The sequence below is a fragment of the Harpia harpyja genome, chromosome 11 (assembly GCF_026419915.1).
Source record: "Harpia harpyja isolate bHarHar1 chromosome 11, bHarHar1 primary haplotype, whole genome shotgun sequence".
In the NCBI taxonomy this organism is placed as follows: Eukaryota; Metazoa; Chordata; class Aves; order Accipitriformes; family Accipitridae; genus Harpia; species Harpia harpyja.
Genome location: NC_068950.1, coordinates 26,271,871 through 26,299,684, shown reverse-complemented (window position 1 = coordinate 26,299,684; position 27,814 = coordinate 26,271,871). Strand labels below are relative to the sequence as shown.

The following is a 27,814-nucleotide window of genomic DNA, read 5'->3' as shown; positions in this document are numbered from 1 at the left end:
TTTGGTTTTGTACTGGGGGTCCAAAACTGATCATAGTACTCCCTATCATAAATGGTAACCTTGATAAGGAGTGTCTAAGACGTTGCTGTAGTTAAAAGTGGCTTTTCATGGACGCCTACTGTAGTCACTGAAGTGTTTGAGTTGAGTCTGACTTTAAACACTGTGAGCATAGAGGATCATTTTGAAAGAATGCTTTGGTTTATTTAGCATGAAGGTAGCAGTCAGAGGAAACACCATGAAAATGGATGTAGATTAAACTCATACTGATCTTTGTGTTTTGTTACGATAGATGGTCACGTGAAGCGATGAAAGTTGTGGGTTTAACTATTATTTTAATAGGACTAAGTCTTCACAGAAGCTCCTTCTTTCCCCAACCCCAGTATAAAGGAAGACTTTTACGGAATTACTTAGTCTAGGTATTCTGGAAGTTTATTCCTTAGATCATCTGAATTAAAAGTATTCTGTATCTCATTCTACATGATTTGTTCTTGGCTTTGTGGTCTGCATTGCTGCAGAGGGGTTGCTGCATCAACCATGGTGATCTGTGGATGAAGTTCTGCCTTTGAAAGTAGAATTTGACTTATTGATTGCTTTAAAATTTAAGCCTGAAACTGTGGAAGTTTGGAGAAAGACTGGACTAGTGTAGTAGTAGTACCTGCTGAATACAGGCAGAGAGATGTATATAATTAAGATTTTTAATGCTTCCTAGAAAATTGTAAAGAAACTATGCAGAAACACTTTTTAAGCATTGTTCCATGTTGGAATATTCTGTGTTCCTATCATTATCCAAAACTATTCCAATCCAAATCAATAGATTTGGCTCAGTGTTAGAAATATTTTAGTACCATAACTGTTCTTATCTCTTTTTCTATATATTGTCAGGGTAAGTGTCCTGGTTTCAGCTGGGATAGAGTTAATTGTCTTCCTAGTAGCTGGTATAGTGCTATGTTTTTGAGCTAGGTCAGAGAGGAATGTTGATAATACTGATGTTTTCAGTTGTTGCTAAGTAATGTTTAGACTAAGTCAAGGATTTTTCAGCTTCTGATGCCCAGCCAGCAAGAAGGCTGGAGGGGCACAAGAAGTTGGGAGGTGACACAGCCAGGACAGCTGACCCAAACTGGCCAAAGGCGTATTCCATACCATGTGATGTCATGCCGAATATATAAACTGGGGGGATCGCCGCTGGGGGACTAACTGGGGGTTGATAGGCAGGTGATTAGCAATTGCACTGTGCATCATTTGTATATTCCAATCCTGTTGTTATTACTGTTGTCATTTTGCTAGTGTTTTCATTATCAGTTTCTTCTTTTCTGTTCTATTAAACTGTTATCTCAACCCACGAGTTTTACTTCTTTCCCCAATTTTCTCCCCCATCCCACTGGGTGTGGGGGGTGGTGAGTGAGTGGCTGTGTGGTGCTTAGTTGCTGGCTGGGGTTAAACCATGACAGTAACCCTTTTCAAAAACCTCGTTATCACCACCCCTCCTTGTTTGTGAGGGCATGAAGGAAGCTCAAAAGTCAGAGTCTGCCCATCATCTACTTGCTACTTAATGAAGTCTGTTATTTCATTACTGTATTGGTAGGTCTTTTTTCATAACTGCCTCATAGTAACTTAGTTTCAGTCAAGCATCTTCCATGTGGAAAAACTGAAAAGCAAGTAGATGTTGGAGATGAGTTATAGTAAGTTAAGTAATTCTGCTACACAACTCTGTATTCTATTGGTACAGTAAGAGCTTGGAAGAAATCTAGCTTTTATATTTCTACAGGTTTTATTATTTCAGAGAAATAAATTAGAGCAATTCAATATAAAAGTTTTTGTGTAGTTTTGAGTAAATGTTACTGTATTAATTTGTGCTTGGTTCATGCTTTCAAAATACTCTCTACATTTGTAAACTGTCATGGTTCAGTTTAAAATCACATTATTATTTTTAAGCTGCAGTTAGGCATTTATAAGTCCAGAATTGTAATAATTTACATTCCTGGATGAGGTATTTTATGGTGTATGCCATATTTTTTTTTTCTTGCCATAAAGACATCTTTTGAATATTTGTTCTTGTAGTCTTATTTTGTCAGCTTACCTATTTTTTTTTGGTCACCTAAAGCAAGGTCCTGTATTCTCTTAGTATCTGTAATGTAACTAATGAATTTTTTGATAAAGTCTAATGCCTCATGGGAACTGATGGCTGGAACTAAAAAAGCAATCGAAGTCCAGGGCAGGGCAGGAGAAAAATGTCAGGACTTTCTGATATAGAAGGAAAAGAGTAGAAATGAATGGTGAGTGATCACTGCACAGTTCTGACTTCGAGATAGAGAGGAACAGAAATGTGTTCCCTATGGAACATGTTTCACATCATTGCTGAATCCAGTGCTACTCCCATTCAAACTGTTTGGAAGTTGTTTTTGCTTTGGGATCTTTCATTGTCCCAGCCAGTCCAGCTTCAGCCTCAATATATACACTCAGAGAAGGGCCTCACAATGAGTACCTTGTGATGAAGTGAGAGTAACTACACTAAAGATCAAAAGTAGAGCTCTTCTGCAATTTGATGGTAGCTGCCTGAATTGTAGTAATATTGACTGAATGAGCATGTGATGAATTGTACTAACCCAAGCTGTGTCGTAGCTGTTACGCTGCCACATCGCCAAGTCAAGCATCAGTAGTGCTTGAGTTTTGAGGTACTCCTGTGATAATAAAAAGCACAGTTTAACTCAAACTGGAGAGCAATATGTGTGGATAGGGTAATCACTAAAGTTAACGTTGCAGTAAAAGGCAGCCTTATGTTTCTATTCCAAGGAGTCCTTACACTGTGCTGCTCAGTGATGGCCCCTATACCGGAGGAGTTATTTGCAGCAGAGAATTTAGACAGCATGTAGCACTTAACCTTCCTTCACCAATAAGGCTTGTGATGCCCTCGCCTTAAGTAAATGAGAGATCTGTAATAATAGAGAGCTTGAATCTATTCCAAATGTTAGAGCTCTCTGCCGTAACCAGATAGTCTTGTATTCTTGCTGACTAATTGAGGGTGTTATTTAGTCTTTAAATTCAATGAGAATGCAGACACAATTCTCACAAAAAAGTTCTACAATAGTATAATGGAGTCTGGAGTAGTGCCAGTAGGTATCAGACTGAAGAAATGAGACTCTTGAGAAGGAAAAGTTCTGCAGTAATCAGCCTGTGGAAGTTTTATTCCAGGCAGAACTATGGCACAGTCTTTTGTTGCAAGTAAAATGGTTTTACTTCTTAAAATAACAATGGATTATTATTTTTTTTTTAATAGCAAGAGCAATGCTTTTTGAGCTATGTAGCCACATTTATTTTCTGCTTCTAGACAATCCATACTTCATATATAACATTATTTCCTTTCTTATTGAAGTATTAATCTTGTTTTGAGCTTGCATGCATTTTTTTAGAAAAAGAGAATAAAGCACTGCTAAAGCTCTTTTTTGTTAGGTTTTGAATTTACAAATACTTGATTTTATCTTTAGAATTTATATTTATAAAGTTTATTAATTGTGAACTCAGAAGTTCACTTTCTGAACAGTCATTTCTCTAATGCACAATCAGTTTCAGCTCAGTTCAGTAGTTTCAGCTGCTGAATTTCTCTGAACAGCTACTGTAGGAAGAGTTGTATCAATAAATACATCAAAGGTATTCAACTGTGAGAATAATTCTGGGCCTCATCATCTTTAATATATTACTATTTTAATGTATTCACTTCTGATCCTTTTAAAGCTGAAATAGTTGTGTATTATGAGTGTTGTGACTTCAAACATTGGCAGGCCTTGAAGCAGCAAAACTAGGAATTATTATAGCATATCTGGAAGAGCCGCATACTTTCATTTTGTGTTATGGCAAGTTGTGAATCACCTAGGAAAATACCCACGTGGTTTGATAACGACTTATTCATGCCTAAGAATACTACTTTTCTCCTAGTCCCAAAGGAGACGTGATTGGACTGATCCATACTCAAGGACACTTTTTAAAAAATAGGTCAATCTTTTGTACTTTGGAAAATTACAAGATGTATTGAGAAGTTTCTTGTACCTGCAATACATTGCTCCTCTGTCACCAGGATGTAGTCTCTAACTAGATTGTTTCTTAGACTTGCATACTGTTACTGTTTCTGCAGACATACTTCCCTCATGGCCTGATTAAGTGTTATATCTCTTCTGAACTTCTATTAAGTTATTTCTTCCCCAGTCTGCCCTCTGCTGCTTTTCATGTTCTTTGTTCTGGCTTTTGCACAAGTAGTCTTACAAGATGTTTCTCTTTTCCTCTCAGGCTTCCATCTCACCATTACCTTTAATTAAGTTCTTGTTAAACTGGCATCTCTCCCTTCTCACTTTTGTGGTCTCTTCCTTCTCTTCTTTCCTCATATTCTCCTGCTACCTTGTCTCTTCCTTCCATAATAATTAAGTTATTTCTTTTCGTTGGTCAGTGACATTCACAGGTCTTTCTAATCATCATAAATTGAAATAAGCATGGTTTCATCCTAGATGTGCTCTTTGCAGAGCTTTAAAGCACAAGTGCACAATGATGCTGTTGATACAGTTGCGGGATAACTGGTTGTGTGGCAGTCTGCAGTTGTTTTGCTGTTGTAGGCAGGAGGAGCAGTGCCTTTCATACTTTCTGCTTCCCTGTAGCTTCCTAGGTGCTGTCTTGAAAGTGTATGAATATTGTAGTTTTAAGGCAGCCTGTTCTCAGTGTTTTAGTATGATGGTTGAGAAATGCGAGGTTACAATTTAATATGGTTAGCTGTCACTTTTAAACTACATAAATGCATAAGCTCTCCCAACAGCTTCATGTGCTTATCTGATGCTTGAATGTTCAGAAATGAATAAAGACAAACTATAACTGTCTTATATGTCAGCTTGCCTTCCTTAAAAGGAGAGGAAGAAGAATAGCATTGTACTTTCGAATGTTTGTTTGGCACTAGTTGATAAATATTTTTTTCTGTTTTTTAACTGTTCTGTAAAATGCAGGGGAAGGACAGAATAAAAACTAACTCCCCTTCCAATGCACACCTTTGCAGGAACTTGGTTTCACAGGATGTGACTTTTTTCCCCTGCAGCACATGTTTATGAACAAATAATCTTTATATATAGTTAAATGTGTTATTTGAAAGTCAGCTATAATGCAAAACAAATCTGTTTGGCTTTTGTAGATAGTGCAAAACATCAAAGTTGGGTTGCTTGGATTGCTGAATGTGCATTCATGTAGTTCTCGTTTGAGGTCAGTGGAACTGTGTAGCCATGCTTGCAAAGTATATGTGAGAAACAAACAGGAGGAACTGATGATACAGAAGCTAAAGTAAAGCAAAACTCAGAGATGAAAGAGGGAGACTTAGTTTCCCTATGTGAAACTGAGTAATGGAAGGAGTAAGGTTTCATTGAAATTGTATAAAAACAGCTCATAGGTTTGACATAAAAGGTAGCCCTGCTGTGAAGACACTGTACTGCTTTGAAACAAATAGATAGGGATATAATCCCAAGCTTTCCTTTTTGTATCTTCTGTGTAGAGATCAGGACGAAGAAAAGTGTGTTAATAACAAGTAAAATACTTTATTTTTTCATCTACAGTAAAAGAAGTGGAAAACAAGCCTTGCAGAACAATGAGGTAATTCTTTCTTCATTAATATGTTTTTAATAATTTTAAATACTGATTTTTAAGTCCCATAATTGTTTTATTTTGGACAGAATGGTGGCTATGGTGCGAATGTGGTTTGAATGATACTTTCAGACTTGCATTGGTGAAATAAATGGAAGAATCGGATTAATCACATGTAGCTGATGTTTGACTGAATAATGATATATTCTTGACATGTACCATGTGCTTTTTCATCTTTTTGTGCCTTATGAATGTTTAAGGACTAATGTTGTAAGTTTGGCTGTATGCATAGCAACAAACATCTGCCTATAGATTTGGTATGACTTGTATTTGCTTTTTATTTAAAAGAAAAAAGTATGGAACAAGATGTAGAGTCTGACAATTTCTAAAAAGTACTTCAAACTTCTGGTAGGAGGTTTGGCATTTCACTGGTCTTCTGTGTGTCTGTTAATTCATTTATTTGAAAAGGATATGTTATATCCCTTTAAGTCAAGTTTTTTGTTTCATGTTCAAATAAAACATGACAGCCCAAAGGACAGAGCCCATGATTAGAAATATTGGATCATATGATGGTGTGAATAGATAACTATTCCACGTACTTCCATCTTTGCTGAAAACTGAAGAAAAGGCTTGCACTGGATAAAGGTGTATACAAGCATCCTGTTAGCTTCTAGCCAGACCTTGACTGCACTATCTGCCATAAACACTTGTATTTTGCATAGCTATGCCTATTTGTAAAAATCTTAACTAGCTTTCTCTTATTCCTACCCATCTTGGATATAATTATACTGAATAAGGAATTAACAGTCTAAGGAAAAAGCCCTCTGGGAAAGAAGATATTGGATTAATATAAATGCAACATAAGTAGAAATGGGGAAGAGATGGATAGAGAGGAAGAATAGGTTTGGCTCAGACATCAAATATGTCTAGTCAGGTACTCCTAGAAATTTTGTGCATCAGGCATTGCGTTTGTCTTTTCTATTACAGAAAAGCAATAACGTGTAGGGTCATGCTTCATTAGGCCTGGACAGTAGTCTTTAGTTGTTGGGATTGCTTGGATTTTCTTGTGTAAATAATTTTTAATTAAAATATTTTTATTATCTACCATATAGCATCCTATCTGGCTAGAATTTTTATCCGTAGTTTGTGTTCACATAGTTTTTTGAAAAGGACAGGACTATAATTGACTTCATCCCATGAAAAACAAGTGTAGGCTTATTCACAGAGCATTCAGAGTAAATTTGTGTTTGCTGGGGCTCAGAGCTCACAGTTGTTGCCCATCGTGTTGCATATGTAAACAGTAAGTGAAGAGATTAAGTTGGGCTCTTTCTGCAAGTTTCTGTGGTTTAATCATCCTTGGAAATAAAAAGAAAAATAGTGCTTGATAGGATTGTCTCAGTTGATTAATGGTGAATCACAGGCTACTTTATTTGTCTTCCCTATCCTGTCTCCCCAGTTTTTTCTTTCAGGTTTCCTGTCTGAGTATGTTGGAGTATTACTATAGGCATTGATAACTTATGCTTCACGTGAGTTTTGGGTAGCAAAGATAGCAAAATTAGGTTGATTAGGCAGGACTTGTTTTACGTACACATGTATGCCCTTTTAGTCTGTTTTCAGGACTGAATCCTTATGTCACAACTGTGAAAGGAAAGAAGGAAAACAAAGGAAATAAAGAAAAGATACCTGGACCATTAGCTTGTTAAAAAGTATTCAGGTTAGTAGGACAGAAGATAGGGTTATACGGAGTAAACAAATGCAACTGACCCAAATAAAAAGTGTTTGGGTATAGGAGGGTTTTTAAGTCTAGTAGATTTAGTTCACTGGGAATGTGTTGCACTGTTTTTTTAGAAGTAAAGGAATAACAAATTCTGGTTTCACTTCAAGCAAGTTTGGGCTGTACAGTCAAGGAGTTTAAACTATTATGGTCTAGACAAATGATGGAAGGCATCTTTAGAAGACACCATCAGCCAGTATTTTTAGAGACAAGCAATGTTAAGAGATGGCAGATTGCATTATAATTTGTAATTGGATGTTTTAATGCTGTGCTCTGCATTGTTTGTGTATCACTTAACGTAGATTTGAAATAAGTATTATTTTGTATCATGGCAGCTGCTTCCTATTGCAATTTGATTTGATAGCTTAGTTCTCTTAGAATTTCTGTTAGCTGTGAGGGCATATGCTCCCAATCTTATATTTCATTTAACTTGTGTAAGCAAGTCTTTAATTGGAGGGAAATATTGCAAATGCTGCAGAAGGAAGGTAGCTGTAAATAACTTGGATAGAGAAAATATCACATCAACAATTAAATAATACATTACCAAAAAAAAAAATATCTCACTTTTCTTGTTTTGCTTGTTCTATGTGCAGCAGAAAGAGGGAAAGAAGGAGCGAGCAATGGTGGACAGAGTGTTTATTGCAAGAATATGTCGAATCCTGAAAATAATGGTCCCTAGAACACTTTGTAAAGAGGTAAGCATTGCCTGCAGTAACAAATAAAAATGGGCGGTTTTGGAGTCAAGTTATCTTTCATAATTATACCAGCATTTAAACAAAATCATATAATTTACTTGAATAGGACTAAATTGTACTACATGTTTTAAAATACCAACAGGTCAATATAAAAATCTGCATGTATGTTCAGTTGTTAGGTTGCTAAAGTTGCGTTCTGGTTTGAATTACAAGATAAGCCATTTACTGTCAGCTAGTAACTACTGTCTGCGGTGTATCTCTTAAAAGGGCATCCAGGTTTTGCTTGATTCGATGCAAGATAGTACACTTCTCTGTGCAAATACTTCCTATCTTTAAATAGCATGCTGTTCATCCATAATTTTGCTTTTGTAACTTATATCTAGGCCAACCCTTATTAGAAAGTGAATTTGTCAAAACGTCTGTTAGCATCATTTCAGGAAATCTATGCAGACTGGAATTTAGCAAGATAAAATTGTTTGCCTCAGCGTCTTTCTCATGCTTTCCAGAACACTTAAGTTTTTTTTAAGAGTGTTAGTTGAGCTCAGAATGTAAGTGATGAACTGTAATAGAACTTCAACATACATCAGGCACAAGGGCAATGAATTCCAATGTACAGAATGTAGAGCAAGCATGGCAGCCAGCTAGCCTGGATGAACAGGGACCTTTGACAGTTCATTCACAAAAAGGAAGTACACAGAAGGTAGAAGCATGGATGGGAATGCGTCTGAGGGTGGTGACAGTGCTGACAAAGCTGGCCTCCATCAACTTCAAAAGGTCATGGCCATCAGAAGAGGTTACTGATAATCCCCAAGAAACCCAAATGTCACACCCATCTTTGAAAACAAGTATACTGGAAGCTACAGGCTAGCCAGCCTCACCGTATTCCTAGTAAGGCTCTGAGCAAATCATCCTGGAAGCTAACTCCAGCCACATGAAGGACAAAAAGGTGATTGCAAACACCCAACCTGGATTTATGAATGGCAGATCATGCCTTACTAACCTGATTGCTCTCAGCGATGAGATGACTGGCTCTGTGAATAAGGGAAGAACCGAAGATCTTGAATACTTTGATTTTAGCAAGGCCTTGAGACTAAGGTCTCCCCTAGTATCTTAGTAACCAAACTGAATTGGCTGGATAAGTGGACAATGAGGTGGATGGAAAACTGGCTGGACTGTTGGGCTTAAAGTTTTTTGGTCAATGGTACAGGGTCTGACTGGTGACTGGTTTACTAGTGGCCTTGTTTTGAGTGTGGAGTTGGAGTAGGTGACATTCAGAAGTCCCTTGCAACCTATATGAACCTATGCTTATGGCAGAAAAGTGTCTCAGAATGGTAGTAACTTCATTACCCCTGCAATCCTCAATCTTATAGGATGTGTCCAGTATATGTATCAACCAAATTCAGCTTTTAAAAATACAAACTTTCTCCATAAAAATGTAATTGTTATTTTATTAAAAATATTGTATGCTAATGTGTTTCCTGCAAACTAAACAAATATTATATTAGCTGATGGCAGCAGGGTACTACTTTTCTGCTAGATACGGTTGGAGCACTTACTAGAGAAGAGGTGAATTTTATCCATTCTTTAACTGTTATACTTTTGGTTTTGTACTAGACAGGTTATTTGCTGCTTATTGCTGTGATGCTGGTAGTCCGCACATATTGTGATATTTGGATGATTCAAAATGGAACTGTCATTGAAAGGTATCTATAAACTTGTTATTTTTAAACATTCTTTCTTGTGTTTAACAGGGAAAGTAGTCTGTCAGAACACATATTCAGACATTTTATAGCTTGCTTATTCATATAAAACAGTTGGAAAACTGGTATAGTTGCAATTTTGGGGGAGTATCCGTAGTTGGTTTTTTTTTTTAAAGAAGAAAAAAAATTTTAAAGAACTGTTTTTCTGCTGTTGGACACAATTTTATTTGTTTAACCAAAATTTACTTATTAAAAGATTTTCAGTTATTTTGGTCACATTTTGTACACCGGAGACTCTAAATCTTATGTTGAACTGAATATCCAAGAGGGCACTTCAGAATAGTGGCATAGTGGTTCTATGTCAGACTCAGATGTGTTGCTTGGATAGTACGACTGTTACTTCTTCCTGCTGAGCTGTTTGCTCTTTAGATTGATAAACACAATGCTTTTAGTCTTACCCTTTTAGAAAGTGTTTTCTAGACCTCTGATTATTCTTGTTACTCTTCTTGCTAATTGAAGCAAGTCAGAATTTGTCTTGAAGTTTGAATTTAAAGTGATATTGTATTTCAGGAGAGACTTTCAGTGCTTTGTTGAATAGGACTGGTTTGTTTCTCTCTTGTGAGAATCTATGGAAGCAAAGAAGGAAAGGAACTCGTATTCCGTGGGCATGAATTTCTGAGCCCTTAATGCAGGCAGTTACTGCAGGAGCAGAAGGGAGATAATTTAGTCTGTCACTTAGCACTTAACTTACAGAAGTCTGTCATACTTGATCCTACAGCTGATAATACAGATTTCCATCATGATTTTTTGTTTTTCCTCTGTATGGTCCACTGAGAATTTATCTACTTAAAACATGCTAGCTTATACTTTCTTGTTTCTCTTGTAACTAACTCTTAGCTGATGGTTGTTTACAGTGCTATCATTGGCCGCAGCAGAAAAGATTTCAAGAAATACTTGTTCAACTTCATCGCTGCAATGCCTGCTGTAAGTGCTTTTCTTGTGCTGGCCTTTCAGTAGAACATATTTAAAATGTAAATTAAGAATTTGAGGAAAAGATCTCAAATTGGTGTCTTAAAACCCATGGAAACTAGTTGTTTTACATGCAGGTCTGTATCAAGATGCATTTCATTTTCTGGCTTCAGTGTGTGGGAGACTTTATCAGCATGTTTCCTTATTGATTGCAACTATTTTTTTTGACAGATATGTTTAGGTTTTTAGGTTGGTTTTGTTGATGGCAATTTTGACTGATAGCTTAATGTGCCATCTCTAATACTGCATAATAACATCTTATGGACTGGATGATGTTTCAACATTGTAGGTTTGGGATTCTTTTGAAACCATTGAAGATGAAGATTTCTTTTTAGTCTTTTAATTTTTGTATTTCTTACAGCTGCCTCTGAGATTCGTTACGTTTTTTTCCCGCCCTTTAACTTCTCTTCAGCTTGTCAACATCTCTGACCTGCACCAGACAGAAATAATTGTTACTACCCAATAGATAATGTAGCTGGTTTACAATAGATTTAAGAACTAATTGATAAATTTAAGGTAGTGATTGTCAAATGGTGGCTCTTTTCTAGAGCTTATCAGTAGAGCTGAAGATATGCAATATGAAGATAGTTTTAATCTTTTGATGTGGTGAGATCCACTGGGAACTGGAGTTGTCAAAAATGTAGAAAAAACCTAATCAGTGATCCTGCAGACACTATATGGTTAGTTTTAGGTGTGTTAATAGTATTATTGACTTCAAGGGGAGAATTCACCTGCTCTAAAGTGTTTGCACAATTTATGCTGCAAACTGATCTAAGTATATTAAATCTCATCAGCTAAATATTGAAATGCTGTCTCTTATTTTAGATCTCTTTAGTGAATAACTTCCTGAAGTACGGTCTAAATGAATTGAAACTTTGCTTCCGAGTAAGACTTACCAGATACCTCTATGAGGAATATCTTAAGTAAGTAACACCTTGTTAATCTCTGAAGGTTTTACAAACTAAATTGATTAAAATCAAACCAAGTCATTTTAAGTACATAGTAAGAAGGCAGCAAGGTGCTTAATAGGTTAGGTTTACTGTTTAGAAAAGCTTTTGGCTGCAATTAACTTGCAGTTAAGGATGAGTGGCTTATCTAGGTTGTATATGGCACAGATACAAAGACAGCAAAGTTGGCTGAACTGGGGGCAGGGGGAAATGCACTGTACTGGTTCTATTACTGGGTCAGCTTCCAAAGCACTTCAGTTGCTTTCATATAGTGCTCGTAATCCTGCAGACTGAATTGGATGCATGAACTTGAGTAGCTGCTTATGTCGTCCTGCACTGAATTTTGGTTGTCAGGTCTGCTGATGCAGAGTTTGTGAGGGTTTTCTAACTCTAAGTGCAGCAGCAGTTCATAGAGCAGCATGGGCCTGAGCTTCAACTAAGACATCCTAGAGCCCAAACAGTTCTACAGGATTTCATGTGGATCTGGTCAGGCAGAAACACAAGCTATGTTGACTCCATACAGTCATTTAATGTTTGCACTACTTTCCATCTCAATTGTCAGAAGCAGGGGGGGTTCCAATTATTGAGATCTCGGGTAGTGAATTTTTTTTTCTGCCACTTAGCTATTGTTTTGTTTCAGAGCTTATACATACTACAAAATGGGAAATCTGGACAACAGAATAGCTAATCCAGATCAACTCCTCACACAGGATGTGGAAAAATTCTGTAACAGTGTAGTGGACCTGTACTCAAACCTTAGCAAGGTAAGTCTTTTCAGAGGTAACTTTGAGTAATAGCTGTGGATGTTTAGGATGTGGTGTCAGAGCTCAAAACAGTTGCTTGCATTTATATGTGTATTGCTTGGAGTATGGTGCTAAAAAAAATTGTTTATGATATTATATAATTTCACACTCCCTGTGGTTTCCATGACCTTTGCTAAAGCACTGTTGTGGGTTATTATAATTTGTGTTCCATTTTCCTTTAAAGAACTTATTGCTTTCTTTTGCAGTTGAACCGTGATGAGTATGTTTTCTCAGCTGGTTAGGTTTCAGAAGAAAACCAAGGGCTAGCTTTTAGTTTCATATGAATATTTTTGGGGGTAGGGAGGTGTGGTTGAATAAGCATTTCCTCTGTTTCTGGTGTAAATTTTAGGGGGTTTAGGTAATGAAGTAGAATACTGTTGAAATTTTTAGACTAAATTTTTTTTGATGCTATGTTGTTTATACAAGCGGAAGTATAAAGCAAAATGCGAGTTGATGTGCTCAAAAACTTCTGGCTACAAAACCTGTAGTTCAGCTGCTCTAGCTTTGAGACAGTGCATAGAACAGGATGCTTGCAAATTGGAGTATTGCTTCTATCAGGTATATAGCTAACTATATGGCATTATCTTCTGCTCATTATTTCTCACAATTACTTCAGTTAAGTAATCATGGGGTCTAGTCCAACTTTGCTTAGTGAGCAGAGTGTTATTACAGACCTAAAATAGTGAAGTACTTTTTTATATGGTATATACTTTATCAGAAGATTGTGATGGTTTTATGTTCAATTCTTGAGGGAATGTTTTCAGGAAAATGTCACGTGGCTGAGATTCCTTTTTGTTTCAGCATTTAGTTTGTATGATAGGTTAACCAGTGTTGTGCTTTTAATGCAGAGCTGTAGCTGTTCTTGGGGTGGTTGGTGGTTTCTAGACCATTTTATTTGTTTTATATTGGTGTTCTAATGCTTTTTTTCTATGCTTCTCTTACAGCCCTTCTTGGATATAGTTTTGTACATCTTCAAGCTAACAAGTGCAATAGGAGCTCAGGTAAACTGAGTGGGGTTTTTAGCATTATAAGCAAATTTTCCCTTCTTTGGTTATAGCCTTGTACCTGTTTGGAGTCTGAGGAAGACTCTAGATGTTAATTATAGATTCATCCATTATTTGAAGGGATATACTGAAAATATGCTTTTACACTTCATGTTTTGTATGCTTTAGTACTCTTTATCTTGAGGCAAGCAAAATAAAAACCAGAATTTGCAGGCATTCAATGATTTGAAGAAACAAGGAAGTTTTTTATTTTCTTCTAGCAGTTACTTGGGAATCCCATTTAGTACAGTACCCTTCTGGCTGCTTGTATCTTGCATGACTTCCATTTAAGGGAGAAAATAAGTTTTCTTTTTCTTTGCAGCCTCTATAAAGGGGAGCCATTCCTTGCATTGAGCTGTGTGACCATTATATTCCCTCCCAATAAGCTGAATCATTTCAGAAATAATTCTTCAGCTTAGTAAAATGATTCATTGGCAAAAATGTTCAGAATTTGACAAGAAGTAGCTCTGGGACCCATGATATAGATTTTGTCAAAACAGATTGCAGTGAGGCTTAGCTGAACCTAGGTAATTTTTCCAGTCTCAGACATCTTTGCGTTGCTTTCTGTAATACTTAGTTATTACAGGCAGTTTATGCCAAATTCAGTTTATGCCTTTGGTTTTATGCCATGCCACACTTCAGTAGTATTTAAGCATGCTGTTTGGCAGCCCTGGTCTGTTGAAGCTTAGGATCCAGAAGAATAAGAGATCCCTACCAGGACTGCTTAAGAGAAGCAGGAAATGTGTTGGAGATATATGGATCAAAGAAGGGAATGGGATTGAAATATTGACTGCGATGACAATGTAGCAAGTAGAGAGAAAAAGTAGTAAGTAGAAATGAAGGAGAAGAAATGAGAAAGGACCAGGAAATTATTAATGAAATAAGCTGCGACAGTAGGACACAGATTGCACTGAGTGATGATAAAAACTTGAGTAGAAGGCTGGAATGGGAAGGGCATCTGGGGACAGAGTATTAGTGAAATTAGTAAAACAGTGTCTACAACACAAAAGAAAGGAACATGATGGGAATTGCAAGAGTAATTGAATTGGTAACATAGACACATGGGAGGTGAGAATCATGGGTTTCATGCTTTCTGGGCATTTTGGATACAGATGTTGCAATTTGAGACCATCTAAATGGTAAGCTTTTATTCTTTTTTGATTCACAGGGTCCAGCTAGTATGATGGCGTACTTGGTTATTTCGGGGTTTTTCCTTACACGTTTAAGGAGACCAATTGGCAAGATGACTATTATAGAACAAAAATATGAAGGGGAGTACAGATATGTCAACTCACGGCTTATTACAAACAGGTATAGATTTACTTGGATGGCAAGATGTAAGTGACAAAGTAGTACTGTGGTGTAAATGGAAGCTGTATGTAAAAACATATTTGGAAAGTCTGATGCTGTCAGTTCTGAGCAAAGCGTTTGCATCTTTATGCAGATTATTATTAAATAATTTGTATGTGCATTATATTCCTAATTCAAAAGACAAACTGTAGCTGGGAGTATAACAAGCTCATGTTCTATTGTGAAAAAGTACCAACTCCTATTTCATAAAGTAACTGAAAGAGCTATATTCCTGTGTTTTATGGCTGACTTTCAAAGACTGTCTAACAAAATTAAGTTGCTTGCTTTGTGGGTTTGTTGTTGGTTTTTTTAGTGAAGAAATTGCTTTTTATAATGGAAACCTGAGAGAAAAACAGACTATTCACAAAACCTTCCGTAAACTGGTAAGAATTCTTTTATCTTTTAAAACATTTTAAGCAAAACTTCAATTAATTTAATCATGGTGATTCTTGACATATATAAATGGAATTATAGTGGCTTGGTGTCTGTGCTGCTACAGTCATTAGATTTAAAAATAAATCAGTAGGCTATAAGCAGAACACAAGTTTCTGATAGAATGGTCTTTCTTTTGCCACTTACCTCCTTTTTACCCACCACAATTACTATTCTCTTACTGCTTAGTTTCAGGTGTAGGTTGTTTTGATCTAGAGTGCAAGTCTTTGCCAGCAGGGACACTTGTGCAGTGCTTGTCACAGTTATAGGTGTGTTGAGGTACCTGTGACTTGCTAAAAAATAACTGGAATCAAACGTCTGTAAAATAATAAAAGATAGTAAACCAGGTACTGATAGTAGTTTGACTTTTTTTTTCCCCTGTAACTTACCAGGTGGAACACTTGCATAATTTCATCTTGTTCCGGTTCTCTATGGGTTTCATTGATACTATCATTGCCAAATGTAAGTGTTTGTCCAGTGCTAATGGATTGCTATAAATAACAAAGTGCTAAACTTTTTACATGAGAATGTTTTCTTATTGCTTCAATGAATGCATAGCTTAATATTTACTCTTAAACTGCAGACCTTGCCACTGTGGTTGGTTACCTGGTTGTTAGTCGTCCGTTTTTGAACCTGGCTGATCCTCGTCATCAGAATAGTACTCATGCAGAACTTTTGGAGGTAAATAGAATGGAATTAAAACAATTTCCTGAATTTAAATTTTGTTAGTCCACATAAAGAAACTTTCTTCTACTGTAGGATTACTACCAAAGTGGAAGAATGTTACTGAGAATGTCTCAAGCTTTGGGCAGAATAGTCCTAGCAGGCCGTGAAATGACAAGATTGGCTGGGTAAGCTTAACAGTAGTTGTGTAAAATAATCTTTTGTAAAATTTTGTTGTTGTTTCTCAAACTCATTTTAATTCTACAGTCAGTTTCTTAAAATGAGATATCTGCTTTGTTCATTGCAGCACCCTAAAAAACCTAGAAATTAAAAACATTTTATGCTGAAAACTTATCTGAAGATGTGCTACTTATGTCCACTAGTAAATTCATATCTGAATAGTAACGGCATACAGTTTGAATGTTTAATTGAGAAGACATTGTCAATGCTCATAAATCAATTATGTATTGATTATTTATCTAACTGGGGTTTTTTTGGTTTGTTTTTTTATATATTTTAAGAAGAAAAGTTATCAAATATTTGGCTATTACAGGAAAAGGTTCTTGTAAATATTGTGAATATTGGACCACCTCAGTGCAACTCAAATGTAAACATTTGTTTCTATGCTGGGTTGAATAGCTTTGTCATTTTGACAGTTTAACAGAGTACTCATTAGAGTGTCTATGGATTTCTAAAACTTCTAAAGATTAATTACTTACAGCTTGGTTTTTGTGGGTTTTTTTGGTTTTTATTTGTTTGTTTTTTTTTAGTTTCACAGCTCGAATTACAGAATTAATGCAGGTTCTGAAGGACTTGAATAGTGGCAAATATCAGCGTACTATGGTATCACAAGAAAAAGGTAGATGTGACATATTATGTCAATATGTGCATCTCTGTGTAGTGTTCCAGTCTCTAATACTTTTTTCTTAATTTAAGATGCAGATAAAAAGCAAGTTTTGCCTTTGATACCTGGATCTGGAGAAATTATCAATGCTGATAACCTTATCAAGTAGGTTTACAAAGTTTCCACAACTTCAGTACTTTTAACGTAGTCTGGCTTTTAGGTCTTTTCCCCTACCACTATTAATACAGGTTTTAATACACACTATTACAGTATGCAATTCCTGTTGTACTATAGTTTATTTACAAATAATTCCACCTCACTCCCACTCAGCATTTCTATTCTGTAAGTCAATCCTTGTCATCTCATGTTAGCAAAAGACATAATATGCTGTCTAGATTTAGCCTTTTTGATAACATTTCCTGCTGTCCTTTGGAATATGACTTCCCAGACCATTTTGTTGACACTTTATCAAATTTCTTAGAAATACATTGGTTACAGATTCTATTCCATTATATAATTCAGTTGTAAAAATCAGAGGCAAGTTTGTATTCAGTTTCAAAATATTTGCTTGTATTTTCTGTATGCTCAGACAGTTCATTGATGTACTCAAGCAGCAATCAATTCCTCCATTCTTTGCAGTCTGAGGAACATAGTATTGACATAGTAGTACTACTTAAAGGTATATAGTAAAGCTAGTTAAGAGATTAAATAGCCTCAATCTGGTCACTGTGGAAAGCAGATAGTGGAGTAGAGGGGAAAGGGGGGAGGAAGAGTGAAAGGAGAAAGGAGATAGAGCTATTTTTATTATTTTGTTTAAAAAAAAAAAATAAAAGCAAGGGGCACATAAGCAGAGAAGTCATTCATTGTGTATCTTGGAACTAATGGAATACACTTCCCCTAGCAGGTTTAAAATTAAGTGCATCTTTAAATGTAGGTTTATATCCACAAGATGTTTTGGAGACCAGAGGCTTAGAAGGATTCAGAAAAACAAATACATGAAGGAAAAAAAAAAAATCTGTACATGTTTGTTAAATGCTAAAGTATCACTTTTGGTTCAAGAACTTTTAGCCGTTAATAGTTAGAAGCTGGGGCAGTGTACTGAATGAAGTACTGCTGAAGTCTTGCCCTATTCCTTAAATCTCTGAGTAAGTGTGCATTATTAGCTGCTTTTAGGCAACTGCTCTTTTTTTTTTTTTTTTTTCCATCTTGCAATACAAATAGGTTTGATCATGTTCCGTTGGTGACACCAAATGGAGATGTTTTGATTCAAGACCTTAACTTTGAGGTAAGTTGTTTGGTTTTTTTAATATCGTAGAAAATTATATTCATATAAAATTTGAAAGTGAAGATGATAATTTCATAGGTAATCTGATTTATAAAAAAATGTGCAAACAAAAATGGAGAGGTGCTTATATGGTATTCTTAAATCTGAACAAAATGAATCATGTTAGTTTAAAAAAAAAAAAGGCAATAAGCTATTTTCCCAGAAAATGTTCATATTGTTACAAGTGTGTTTTCTTCCGGCTGCAGTTGGTGCTAAACTAGTTGGAAAAAAAAAAAAAAATTATTGGTGGAAATTACTCATTTTAATGTCAAAGTACTATGTACAAGCCTACAAGAATACCAGCTTGTCTTATTGTTTGTAGAAGCTTTCAACAATACTTTTTTACTACCCTTTTAGTGCATTGGCTTTGCATTTTTAGGTTCGATCTGGTGCAAATGTACTGATTTGTGGGCCAAATGGGTGTGGGAAGAGCTCACTTTTTCGTGTCCTTGGTGAGGTAAGGGAACTTTTTTAAATAAACGGGGGAGAATCCAAAGCACTGTTGTGTAACTGGACTTTTTTGGTCAAGTTTAAACCTTTTTCGTGTTGCAGTTGTGGCCTTTGTTTGGCGGGCGTTTAACAAAACCTGTAAGAGGAAAGTTGTTCTATGTTCCCCAGGTGAGGCAAAGTACTTTAACTGGCAATAGTGATCTTGTTCTTCCTGTTTTGACTATGTTTAGAAATATTTAACATAGCTTTTTGTTTCTAACTATCTCAGAGACCATATATGACTCTTGGAACGCTCAGAGATCAAGTTATATATCCAGATACTTTAGAAGATCAGAGGAAGAAAGGGATTTCTGACCAGGTAATAATTAGTTCATTAACCCTTTGTCTTGCTTAAGATGAGTAATGCTTCAGATTTAAAAATACTGAAACTGCTATTAAAAACACTGCATTTAGTTTGTTTTTAATATTTATCAGGGTTGATAGTACACCAGTACAATAGTGTAACCCTTTATAATATTTTTCAGTCTTTAAGTTCACTTAAGCTCTGTTTGTCATTCTTGTTTCAATGAAAGGTGCTGAAGGAGTACTTGGATAATGTTCAGCTGGGTCAAATCTTGGAACGTGAAGGAGGCTGGGATAGTGTTCAGGATTGGATGGATGTACTCAGTGGAGGAGAAAAACAGAGAATGGCAGTATGTCTTAAAAGCATAAGTACTTAACAAATATAGGACGTAGGTTGAAAGTGTAATCTGAATTGTAAGCGTTTTTTGTTTACTAAATATTAATATTTTACTTAGAAACCCCCAAAATGTGAAATACCTGAGTACTGAGAAAACAACCTAAAATAGTGTTTATCGTACTCAAAATTTAATAGGAAATGTTGACCTTTTACCATACCTTACGCTTTGATTATATAAGCAGAAGTTCTAAAATAATTTTTTTTTTCCCCAAAAAAAAGTAAAGATAACACATAGCTTTTGGATTTTCAGGCTTCAGTGGGTGACAACTTAAAAGAAATTCCCTTGCCACAGTAAATATTTGGACACTAATTCTTAGTTTAACTTCTAACACTGCATTATTGGTTGTAGTTTTGTATCCACAGTAGCTTTTTGGTTTGTGTTCCAGATGGCAAGGTTATTCTATCATAAGCCCCAGTTTGCAATTCTGGATGAGTGTACCAGTGCTGTTAGCGTTGATGTAGAAGGCTACATTTACAGCCACTGTCGAAAGGTAAGCTCCTTGCTTCTGGAGTTATATCTCTGTGTGTTAAGAGGAAACTTAAAATGATACAAGGTGCGGTCTTACTTATGCCTAGTGCAGATTAAAAATTAAAAAAAAAAAGCTTAGAAGGGCATGCAATGACCCTTTTGCACACTAGAATTCAATAATTGTTTTGTAGTCTTAGGACAATTTAGATGTACATGTGGCCTCTATATCAGAGAACTCTTACTAACTGCTAAGTAGTCTTACTTTTCCAGATAAACTCTTAGAATGTCAAGTGAAGATCAAATAATCTAAAACTTTAGACTTTTTTGTTGTTTGAGAGGTTTCTTTTGGCCAGGACAACAGAAGTGAAAGGCTGGAAGTTAATATTTGCATCTATTTTGAGATATGAAAAGACAAGCACTCTAGGAAAACATGATAATATTAAATATAGTATTATTTTCTCCTTTCCCTCTTATACTCACTACTTCAGATTCTACATAGTGCCATGTGAAATATCAGTAAGATTCAATTTCACACCCCTAGCCTGGGAAAGAATAGGCTTGAAATAACATTAATTATTGAGTAGCAGTTTTCTCAGAATGGTAATGGAGCAAAGCTGTGCATCCACTAAAATATCTGCTTGAAACTTGAAGTGGGAACTTAAGGAGCCTTTTGTAGTAGTAAATTGACACTAGATGAGGACTGTGCAGAAGAACAGATGTTATTTCTTGAACTAATTTTACCACTTTAATATCAATACCCTGACAATTTTCTAAGTCTGTTTTGCATAATTTGTATGTTTGTTTTAGAGTTAACTTTTGCCAAGTGCTAATGCATATTACTGAAAAATAGAATTCCTGGTTAAGCTGTCCTTGCAGAAGGAAAAAAATGTTACCCTGTTTTATCAGAGCCATTTTGTCCAGGTGCTACTGTTAGGGATGCATAATTAACTGAGTTGCAAGGAAACAAAGGAAGATTATTCACCTTTAAATTATCACTTTAAGTTTATAATTCATTAATAGCTTTTGTGGTTCTTGGTTTTTTTGCTGTTAAAGTAGACTTCTTTTAATCACTAGGTTTGTTGTTTTACCTGCCTCCTACCTTACCTGCTTTGCCCAGTTCATTCTACATTTTGCCAGATCATTAGGAGCAAAAGAATGGTGAAATCAGTTAAAAAAGATAAACCCCTCCTGCTTTTTTTTTAACTGCAAAATCTTGTATTAGGATTACATACGTATACTGTTAATAATAAAGCCTGGAAGCTTGTGTTTGTGAATTTAAGCTCTTCAGCTGATACCATGCTGAAAAATAACACCTAAGCCATGAGAAAAATTAACTGCTTTGTTGTGTGTATTTTCTTCGTGTAGGTTGGCATCACTCTCTTCACTGTCTCCCACAGAAAGTCACTCTGGAAACATCATGATGTATGTATTCTTTGCTTTTGCTAAGGATATCTGTAGATGGTAGGGGTTTTGTTGTTTGACTTTCTATTAAATTGACTTTACAATTCAAGATGTTCTCATTTTACATCCTAATAGGTCATGTTCTGTTTTTTTTAAAAAGGCTTTACTTTCATAATCCAGTTGCACTATTTGAAATATTCTTATGCTTCTAGTTATGAAGGGAAAAGTAACCAAAAATCCATAAACGTATCTGTAAAAGTAGCCTCAAAAATATGAAAGGCTTACTAGGTACTTAAGTCTTCTTTCTTAACCTCAAAAACCCCTCTTGAACCAGAATCCAGTAAACAGCATGGAGTTTTTGTTTTCAAGATACCTAATATATCTATGCATTAAAAAAGTTCATTCCTAATACATGGACTTCTTTTCTTCCAAACTAAGATTTTACTACTGTTATTACTTTTTATGCAGACAGACTCTGTGTGTGGGAAAAATACTGAATTAACACACAGGGATGAATGTGTACCTTAAGTATATTGTTACAAAACCGAAGATAGCAGTGTTAAGTCTAGGTGTGGCCATTAGCAGACTGATGGATGATATGGAAAAAAAAAAGTTTAACTTTTTTCCAGAGGCAATTGAATTTATTGCAACGTGAGGTAGGAGAACCTTACCATCTGGCTAGCTGAGTTTAAGATTTTGCATTAAAACTACTTCAAAATATAATTTTAGGCATTTATAGACCTGGTAATTTTCAGGTGGTTGATAATGTCTGTTCTTTTATTTCAGTTTTATTTGCATATGGATGGCAGAGGAAACTACGAGTTCAAGAAAATAACTGAAGACACAGTTGAATTTGGATCTTAGTCATGAACTGAACTGCTACAGAGACTGCTGATTACAGGAAGTGTGTAGAATGGCAGACATTGTACAATAAAACTACTCAGCTTGTTTTTTTAAACGAATTAACTAGGATAACCCAAAACAAGCTGTTAAGCATTAACTATTATGTAGGATATTGCTAATTGTGTATATGTTGGTTTAATTATTGATATGTACTAAGAATGTCCTTATTCTTGTGGTTTAAAAACCTGCCTAAATTAAATTGGGCTTAAATCAGTGTAACCTGATTCATCCTGGGATGCAAACCATTTGAAATCAGCTGATTTGACTTTTGTAGACCTTCTTTCCCTTCAATGAAAAGCCCTGTTAAAATTAGGGTTGCTACCTCTCTTGTTCCTGCAAAGCAGTCTTGGATTTTTGCTCGTTCTATGCATATTTGAGTTATCTCACATGGTGCAGGACATTCTCCCATCTTCAGATCTGTGCCCTGTTAAATGAAAGAGCCTTTTCCTTGACTAAGCCTTGTGATGTAGCCAATACGCCCTTGCTGATAAAGAATGGACTGAACCTAAAAGACAAAACTAATTCCTTCTGGTAAAAATATTAAGCTTGTTCTTTGCTGGGTTTTGGATTCTTTTTAACATCTGTCTGTCCATGCAATTCTCTCTGCTGCTCAGCAATCCTATTCTCTCCCAATTTAGCAAGAGCTTCATCCATCCCACACCCCAGCTACCCTTTTTCAGTCAGAGAAATACTATGGTAATTAACAGTTGAGAGGAGGTTGAGGGAGGAAAGGACTAACAAAAAAAAAAAAAAAGGAAAAGAAAAGCGATGTTCCTTGTATCAAACAATCTTGTGCATGTTTTCAGCTCTGAAGAAATGAATGGGTCCCACAAGTAGAAACAGAGAAAAGAATGTGGAACCAATCATTCTTCTCTTGAAATCAGTAGGGGTTAGAATGGGCCCAAAAATCTGTGAAATAGCAGACTGTTGTCTGTGCTGTGTGTGTTCAGTCCTGTAACACAGCAGTTGCTTTTTCCAAGTTTGTCCTTTTCTCCCTCTTCAGAAAAAATCAGATCTCCTCATGGTTTTAGCTGCCCTTCAGATCTGAGTTCGAACGCAAGTGGTAATTGTACTTCCTGTTTGGTCTTCCAGGCTGTGAAGCCTAAAATGATGCTTTCATCCTTCGCATTTATTTTGTCATTTGCCATGATGTTTCTTGATTTCTGATACAAATTATTCACCAGTGATTCTCACTGTTGTCTAAGGATGTCTAGTCCCCACTGGTTTTCTTATTCCAGCTGCCAAATCCCCTTGAAGAAACTGAACTCTTTAAATAGTTTACTGTAACCATTTTTTCCTTGCAGATGATTACTGTGGTTGCTGTGTGACTTTGACAAACATAAATGCAGCAAGGTGATTTTTGTGATCAGGGAATAGGAAGGTATAATTCAAACTGAATCGGTGTTTTGTCTTTAAAACAATAATTTACAATACCTGTTCTACAGTGAAGGTCTGATAGTTTTTTAGTGTTCCATATAAGATACAATACAGGAATGCACTACATGAAGGCATGTATAAAATATGCAATAAATCTGTTCTCTGTGTGTATTTTATCAAGGGTTTAGATTAAAAACAAACCAACTTTATGTAAAGTGGGTATGTAGTTGGATGCACTGCTGTCTCTTAATTTTTACCCAATTTGATTAGTCATCATCTTTCATGTTGAAATTGCTACCTGATGATATTTTTCCTTTTATCATAGTTCTTGCCCATACCTGTCAGTGCTACTCTTCTCTCATAGTACTCAAATGCAAACAGCTGTCCTGGTATAAGAATCTAGTGACCACAGTGGGTTCATAGTATAATGCATCAATGAAAATCAAGAAAGCCTCTCTGAAGTGTGGCATATTCAAGAGAATAAGGTACCAGAATAAATTTTTGTGCTTGGTCCACAAGAAGGCAAATAGGTATCTCATTTACTAATTTTTTTCTGTTCATTCAGATTCTCCCATCAGCCATAACGTAACAGGTAGAAGCATGCCGTATGTGAGGTGGTAGTCTTTTTTTAAATTGTAACCATGAAAATAGGGATGCCAGATAGTTTGTTGTGTGGGTTTTTGGGTTTGGTGGGGTTTTTTTTGTGGGTGGGTGGGGTTTGTTTTTTTTTTTATGAAAGTTCTCAGCACAAATGCGACTTCTTCTCTTGGAAGGGGTGTTTTAATAGCCTTTTAGAGAGACGGAAGAAAAATAAAAATCTCTAAAATGAGGAAGTTGCTATTATCTTTGTGATTAGGGCAGACTTTGCAGTGGAGTAGTGAACTTGGCATACTTTAATGTATTTTTAACACTGACAGGCAAAACCACATGCAGCACACTTATATAGCACCCCAGCAGCCAATCCCAAGGTACTTTACAATTCAATTGTTAATAACCAAATTATATGTAATCTCAGACTTATTTTACAAACTAAAAAGAAAAAGAAACTAAAAATCCCACTCCATAACCAAGGAGGAATAGGTTTGCCTTTAGATGCCGTGAAGTTCGTTGAAACTGAGGATGCTAGTTATCTCCTTAGGGCCAGGACTTAGTGTTTCTAAATATACTGGAAGGAAAGAAAAATACTCTTCTGCACTTGATTGTAAGAGAGGCTTATAAAGAAAGTATAAAAAAGAATGATGTTTTAGAATTATATTCTTAAAAGGCCTTACATTAAAGTATTTTGAGATAGACTTGGTTTAATGAAAGATTGTAAAAAATCTAATGAAAATGATCCAAGTCTCAGTTCTGTTGCAGAATTGCACTGTGATACTGTATTTTAGCTGTTATGTCTTTTTAATAGCACAAGTTGGAAATTTGTAAATTGGAATTCTGAACTATCTTAGTAAGAGAAAGTACTGATGAATATTTTCAGTCTCAAACTGTTGGTGCTTTGAAGATGGTACCGGTAATAGTCAGATGGCTGCATTTCAACAGTGGTGGGAAACATTCCTGTATGTAAATACTGTAAAGTGTTTTGGAGGGGGAAATGGCGCTATATAAATGTAAGACATTAAGTGCCTCTGAAATAATAATAAATCTAAAGATAAAATATACCTAGGCTTTCTGTGTTTCTTGATTAGGGATTTTGTAACAATACAGTGAATGCCTACTCAACAAATCTCAAGTTACTTCATGAGCCGATTGACTTGTGTTCAGCTTATGAAGTTGGTCGTACTGTCTGAAATTCACCCTGGAATCAGCCAGATGATGCCATCCAGTTGTAGGCTTAACAAAAAGCATGAGCTCAGTACTTGAAGATATCTACTTAGAGCAATTGGATTATAGGTGCATTAATCTGTTTTAGGTCTGCACTGATTCTGACCTCTCCTCTCTTCTTTGTCTGCTGGCTACTTCTTTTTGCTTCATGTTTATTGATTTTTAGAAGGGTGTGGGCCTGAATAAGGTTAACATAATATCAGTACTTAATGTGGTAATTCTTTTGAGTGCTCCTTCGTCTTTCTACTTTGAGGAAAATAGGATAATCACTCTCCACCTTTATTGTATTTGTGATTTTTAAGGTTTTTTCCTTTGTTGTGGTAGATGTACCAGCGATCAGGATACTTGAAACTCAGTAGTGTGAGAGTGAAACCAAGATATGCTTGAATGAACTGATTTTAAGTGTCTTCTCTTGTGATCAGTGTTTTCTAATGCTAACTAGTACTAATTTTTCCTTAGCTGAGATCATTTGTGCAACAAGTGTGTTGTGTAGCATTCTTAAAGGGTAGAGCTCCCTTTGAAAGGAAATTCCTCAACCAAGGATGCAGTCTAAAAATCTAAGTGTCATTCAACTTAGCTGATGAGCTGCATAGCAAAAAGGAACTTCCTTGTATGGATGGGATGTTTAATACTTTAATATTTAGAGTAGCATGAAGTCTGCTACTTGTTCAACTTTGGGCTCTCAGCTACCCAGTTAATTCCAAATGCTTGTTTTGTATGCATCAACACTTTTAATTTTTCCTTATGTAGAGGGAAAACATCAGTTCCTGGAATGGGAGAACTGAAACCATGGAGAAACAAATTCAAACTCCTTTTCAAGGATCAATCCACCCTCTTTTGAGGATGCTCAAGTAGCTTTGGTCCAGTATTTCTGAATGTTTACTAAAGCTCCAGACAGCTATCCCCTCTCAGCAGAAATTAAGGTTTCTTGATGAAGACTATGTTTTGGAGGCAATGGTGCTTTCTACAGGACTAGCATGAGACTGGAATAAGCTGCAAGGTGAACATCGCTGTGAACCTTGTCATCTTCCATCCCAAGTGCAAAGCATGCTTCACTGCATAATGGATATATTTTTCTTACCAAAAAAACCCACCAGCAGGAAACACGCACAAAAATCCAACCTACCTCTGGCCCTTGTAATTCTGGGAAAAGTTGGGAGTGTAAGCTACTTCCTAGCCAGTACGCATGTTGCAGGGATGTTTCTTGCCCAAATGTGGCACAGAAGATTGGAGTAGATACACCTGGCTGGACAGCCCAAATACAGGATTACTTTAGCACCATTTGAAAGTGACTTGTACTATAAGAATATTCTGGATGTATTGCCACTTCGTTAGCTCTCTACTGTATACTACAGAAGATGAATAGTGAGAAACAAAGCTACCATGACACTTACTTGACAGGCTTTTTAATTAAATTGCATCTAGTATTGACAACTTAAATGACTTATGCTTCTAGAGAATAGGGAATTCAATCTTCATGTTTCTTAAATCTATAAAGAAGAAATACCCTGTGGCTTAGGACTGGAGAGAAAGAACTAGTTTAGTGATTCTTCCATAGGATTCACCTTTCTGCACACTCAACAGATACCAGTGCACCACCTAATCCTTGGTTTTCTGAAGTGGTCTAGAAATGTGAAAAAACATTAAGGTGGCCTATCATCAAGATAGGAGTTAAAAAACCATTATTAAAATTTATCTATAATTCTTATAGATATTATGAGATGTCTGTAGAAACATCCGTGATAATGATCCCCTGAAGTCCAACTGTGAAAAATAGTAGGGGGGGAAAGGTTACCTTGGTTTTATAGAAAAAATAAACTGCAACTTTTATCTGTCAAGAAGAAAATCAACTGTGTGCAGGTTCAAATTTCTGCTTATAAAGCTGCTGTTCAAAACACTTATTTCTATGTATAATGTATTTGCTTCTTTATTAGGTGTATATACCAGTTGGTTTGTGCCAGTCCCTTTCATGAGCATGGGAAGAGGTTTCTTGGTATTATGAATTGGTGATGTGCATCTGTTTTGGGAGGAGGTTGGTTAGTTGGTTTTCCCTTCACATGTTGTGGTTCTAGGCTCTTCCTAGTGCTCTGAATATAGTCAGATTTTTATTAATGATGCCTTAAAATTCACCTGGAAGTTTAGAATGGCTGTGCACATTACAGGTTCCTGTAATATGTTTGTTTTTCAACAAAACAAACAACAAACCCATTCAAACATAAGATGACACTGGTTTCATTTCACAACAGAAATATAGCCAAACTAGGTTACTGTGAAAGCAATTTGTCTTTTATGTTAAAACCTTAGAAAAATGTTATCTTCAAAGTTGCTCAGCCATCTTTGAACTGCTGCATCATTTTCTTTCCTTGTATACAAAAGTAGAGCCAGATGACAAGCAGCCTGGAACTTCACAGACAGAAGCTGTCTTAAGGGAGTAATTTGAAAAATATGA

General features: G+C 35.9%; 1 protein-coding gene across 2 annotated transcripts in view; it reads left to right on the top strand.

Moving 5' to 3' along the window:
- Positions 1–25,202, top strand: part of ABCD3 (ATP binding cassette subfamily D member 3) — a 34,607-nt gene extending 9,405 nt beyond the window's left edge. For both annotated transcript variants that reach the window (XM_052800940.1, XM_052800941.1), the window contains exons 2-23: positions 5,577–5,613; positions 7,972–8,073; positions 9,688–9,776; positions 10,688–10,757; positions 11,628–11,725; positions 12,390–12,513; positions 13,497–13,553; positions 14,764–14,906; positions 15,259–15,328; positions 15,770–15,839; positions 15,961–16,058; positions 16,137–16,228; positions 16,811–16,899; positions 16,977–17,049; positions 18,106–18,169; positions 18,588–18,665; positions 18,761–18,826; positions 18,927–19,016; positions 19,231–19,350; positions 19,784–19,888; positions 21,232–21,288; positions 22,054–25,202. In XM_052800940.1, coding sequence (XP_052656900.1) covers positions 5,577–5,613; positions 7,972–8,073; positions 9,688–9,776; positions 10,688–10,757; positions 11,628–11,725; positions 12,390–12,513; positions 13,497–13,553; positions 14,764–14,906; positions 15,259–15,328; positions 15,770–15,839; positions 15,961–16,058; positions 16,137–16,228; positions 16,811–16,899; positions 16,977–17,049; positions 18,106–18,169; positions 18,588–18,665; positions 18,761–18,826; positions 18,927–19,016; positions 19,231–19,350; positions 19,784–19,888; positions 21,232–21,288; positions 22,054–22,131 — 1,870 coding nt within the window. In that variant the 3' untranslated portion in view covers positions 22,132–25,202. The remainder of the gene's footprint in view (positions 1–5,576; positions 5,614–7,971; positions 8,074–9,687; positions 9,777–10,687; positions 10,758–11,627; positions 11,726–12,389; positions 12,514–13,496; positions 13,554–14,763; positions 14,907–15,258; positions 15,329–15,769; positions 15,840–15,960; positions 16,059–16,136; positions 16,229–16,810; positions 16,900–16,976; positions 17,050–18,105; positions 18,170–18,587; positions 18,666–18,760; positions 18,827–18,926; positions 19,017–19,230; positions 19,351–19,783; positions 19,889–21,231; positions 21,289–22,053) is intronic.
- The last annotated feature ends 2,612 nt before the right edge of the window (positions 25,203–27,814 follow it).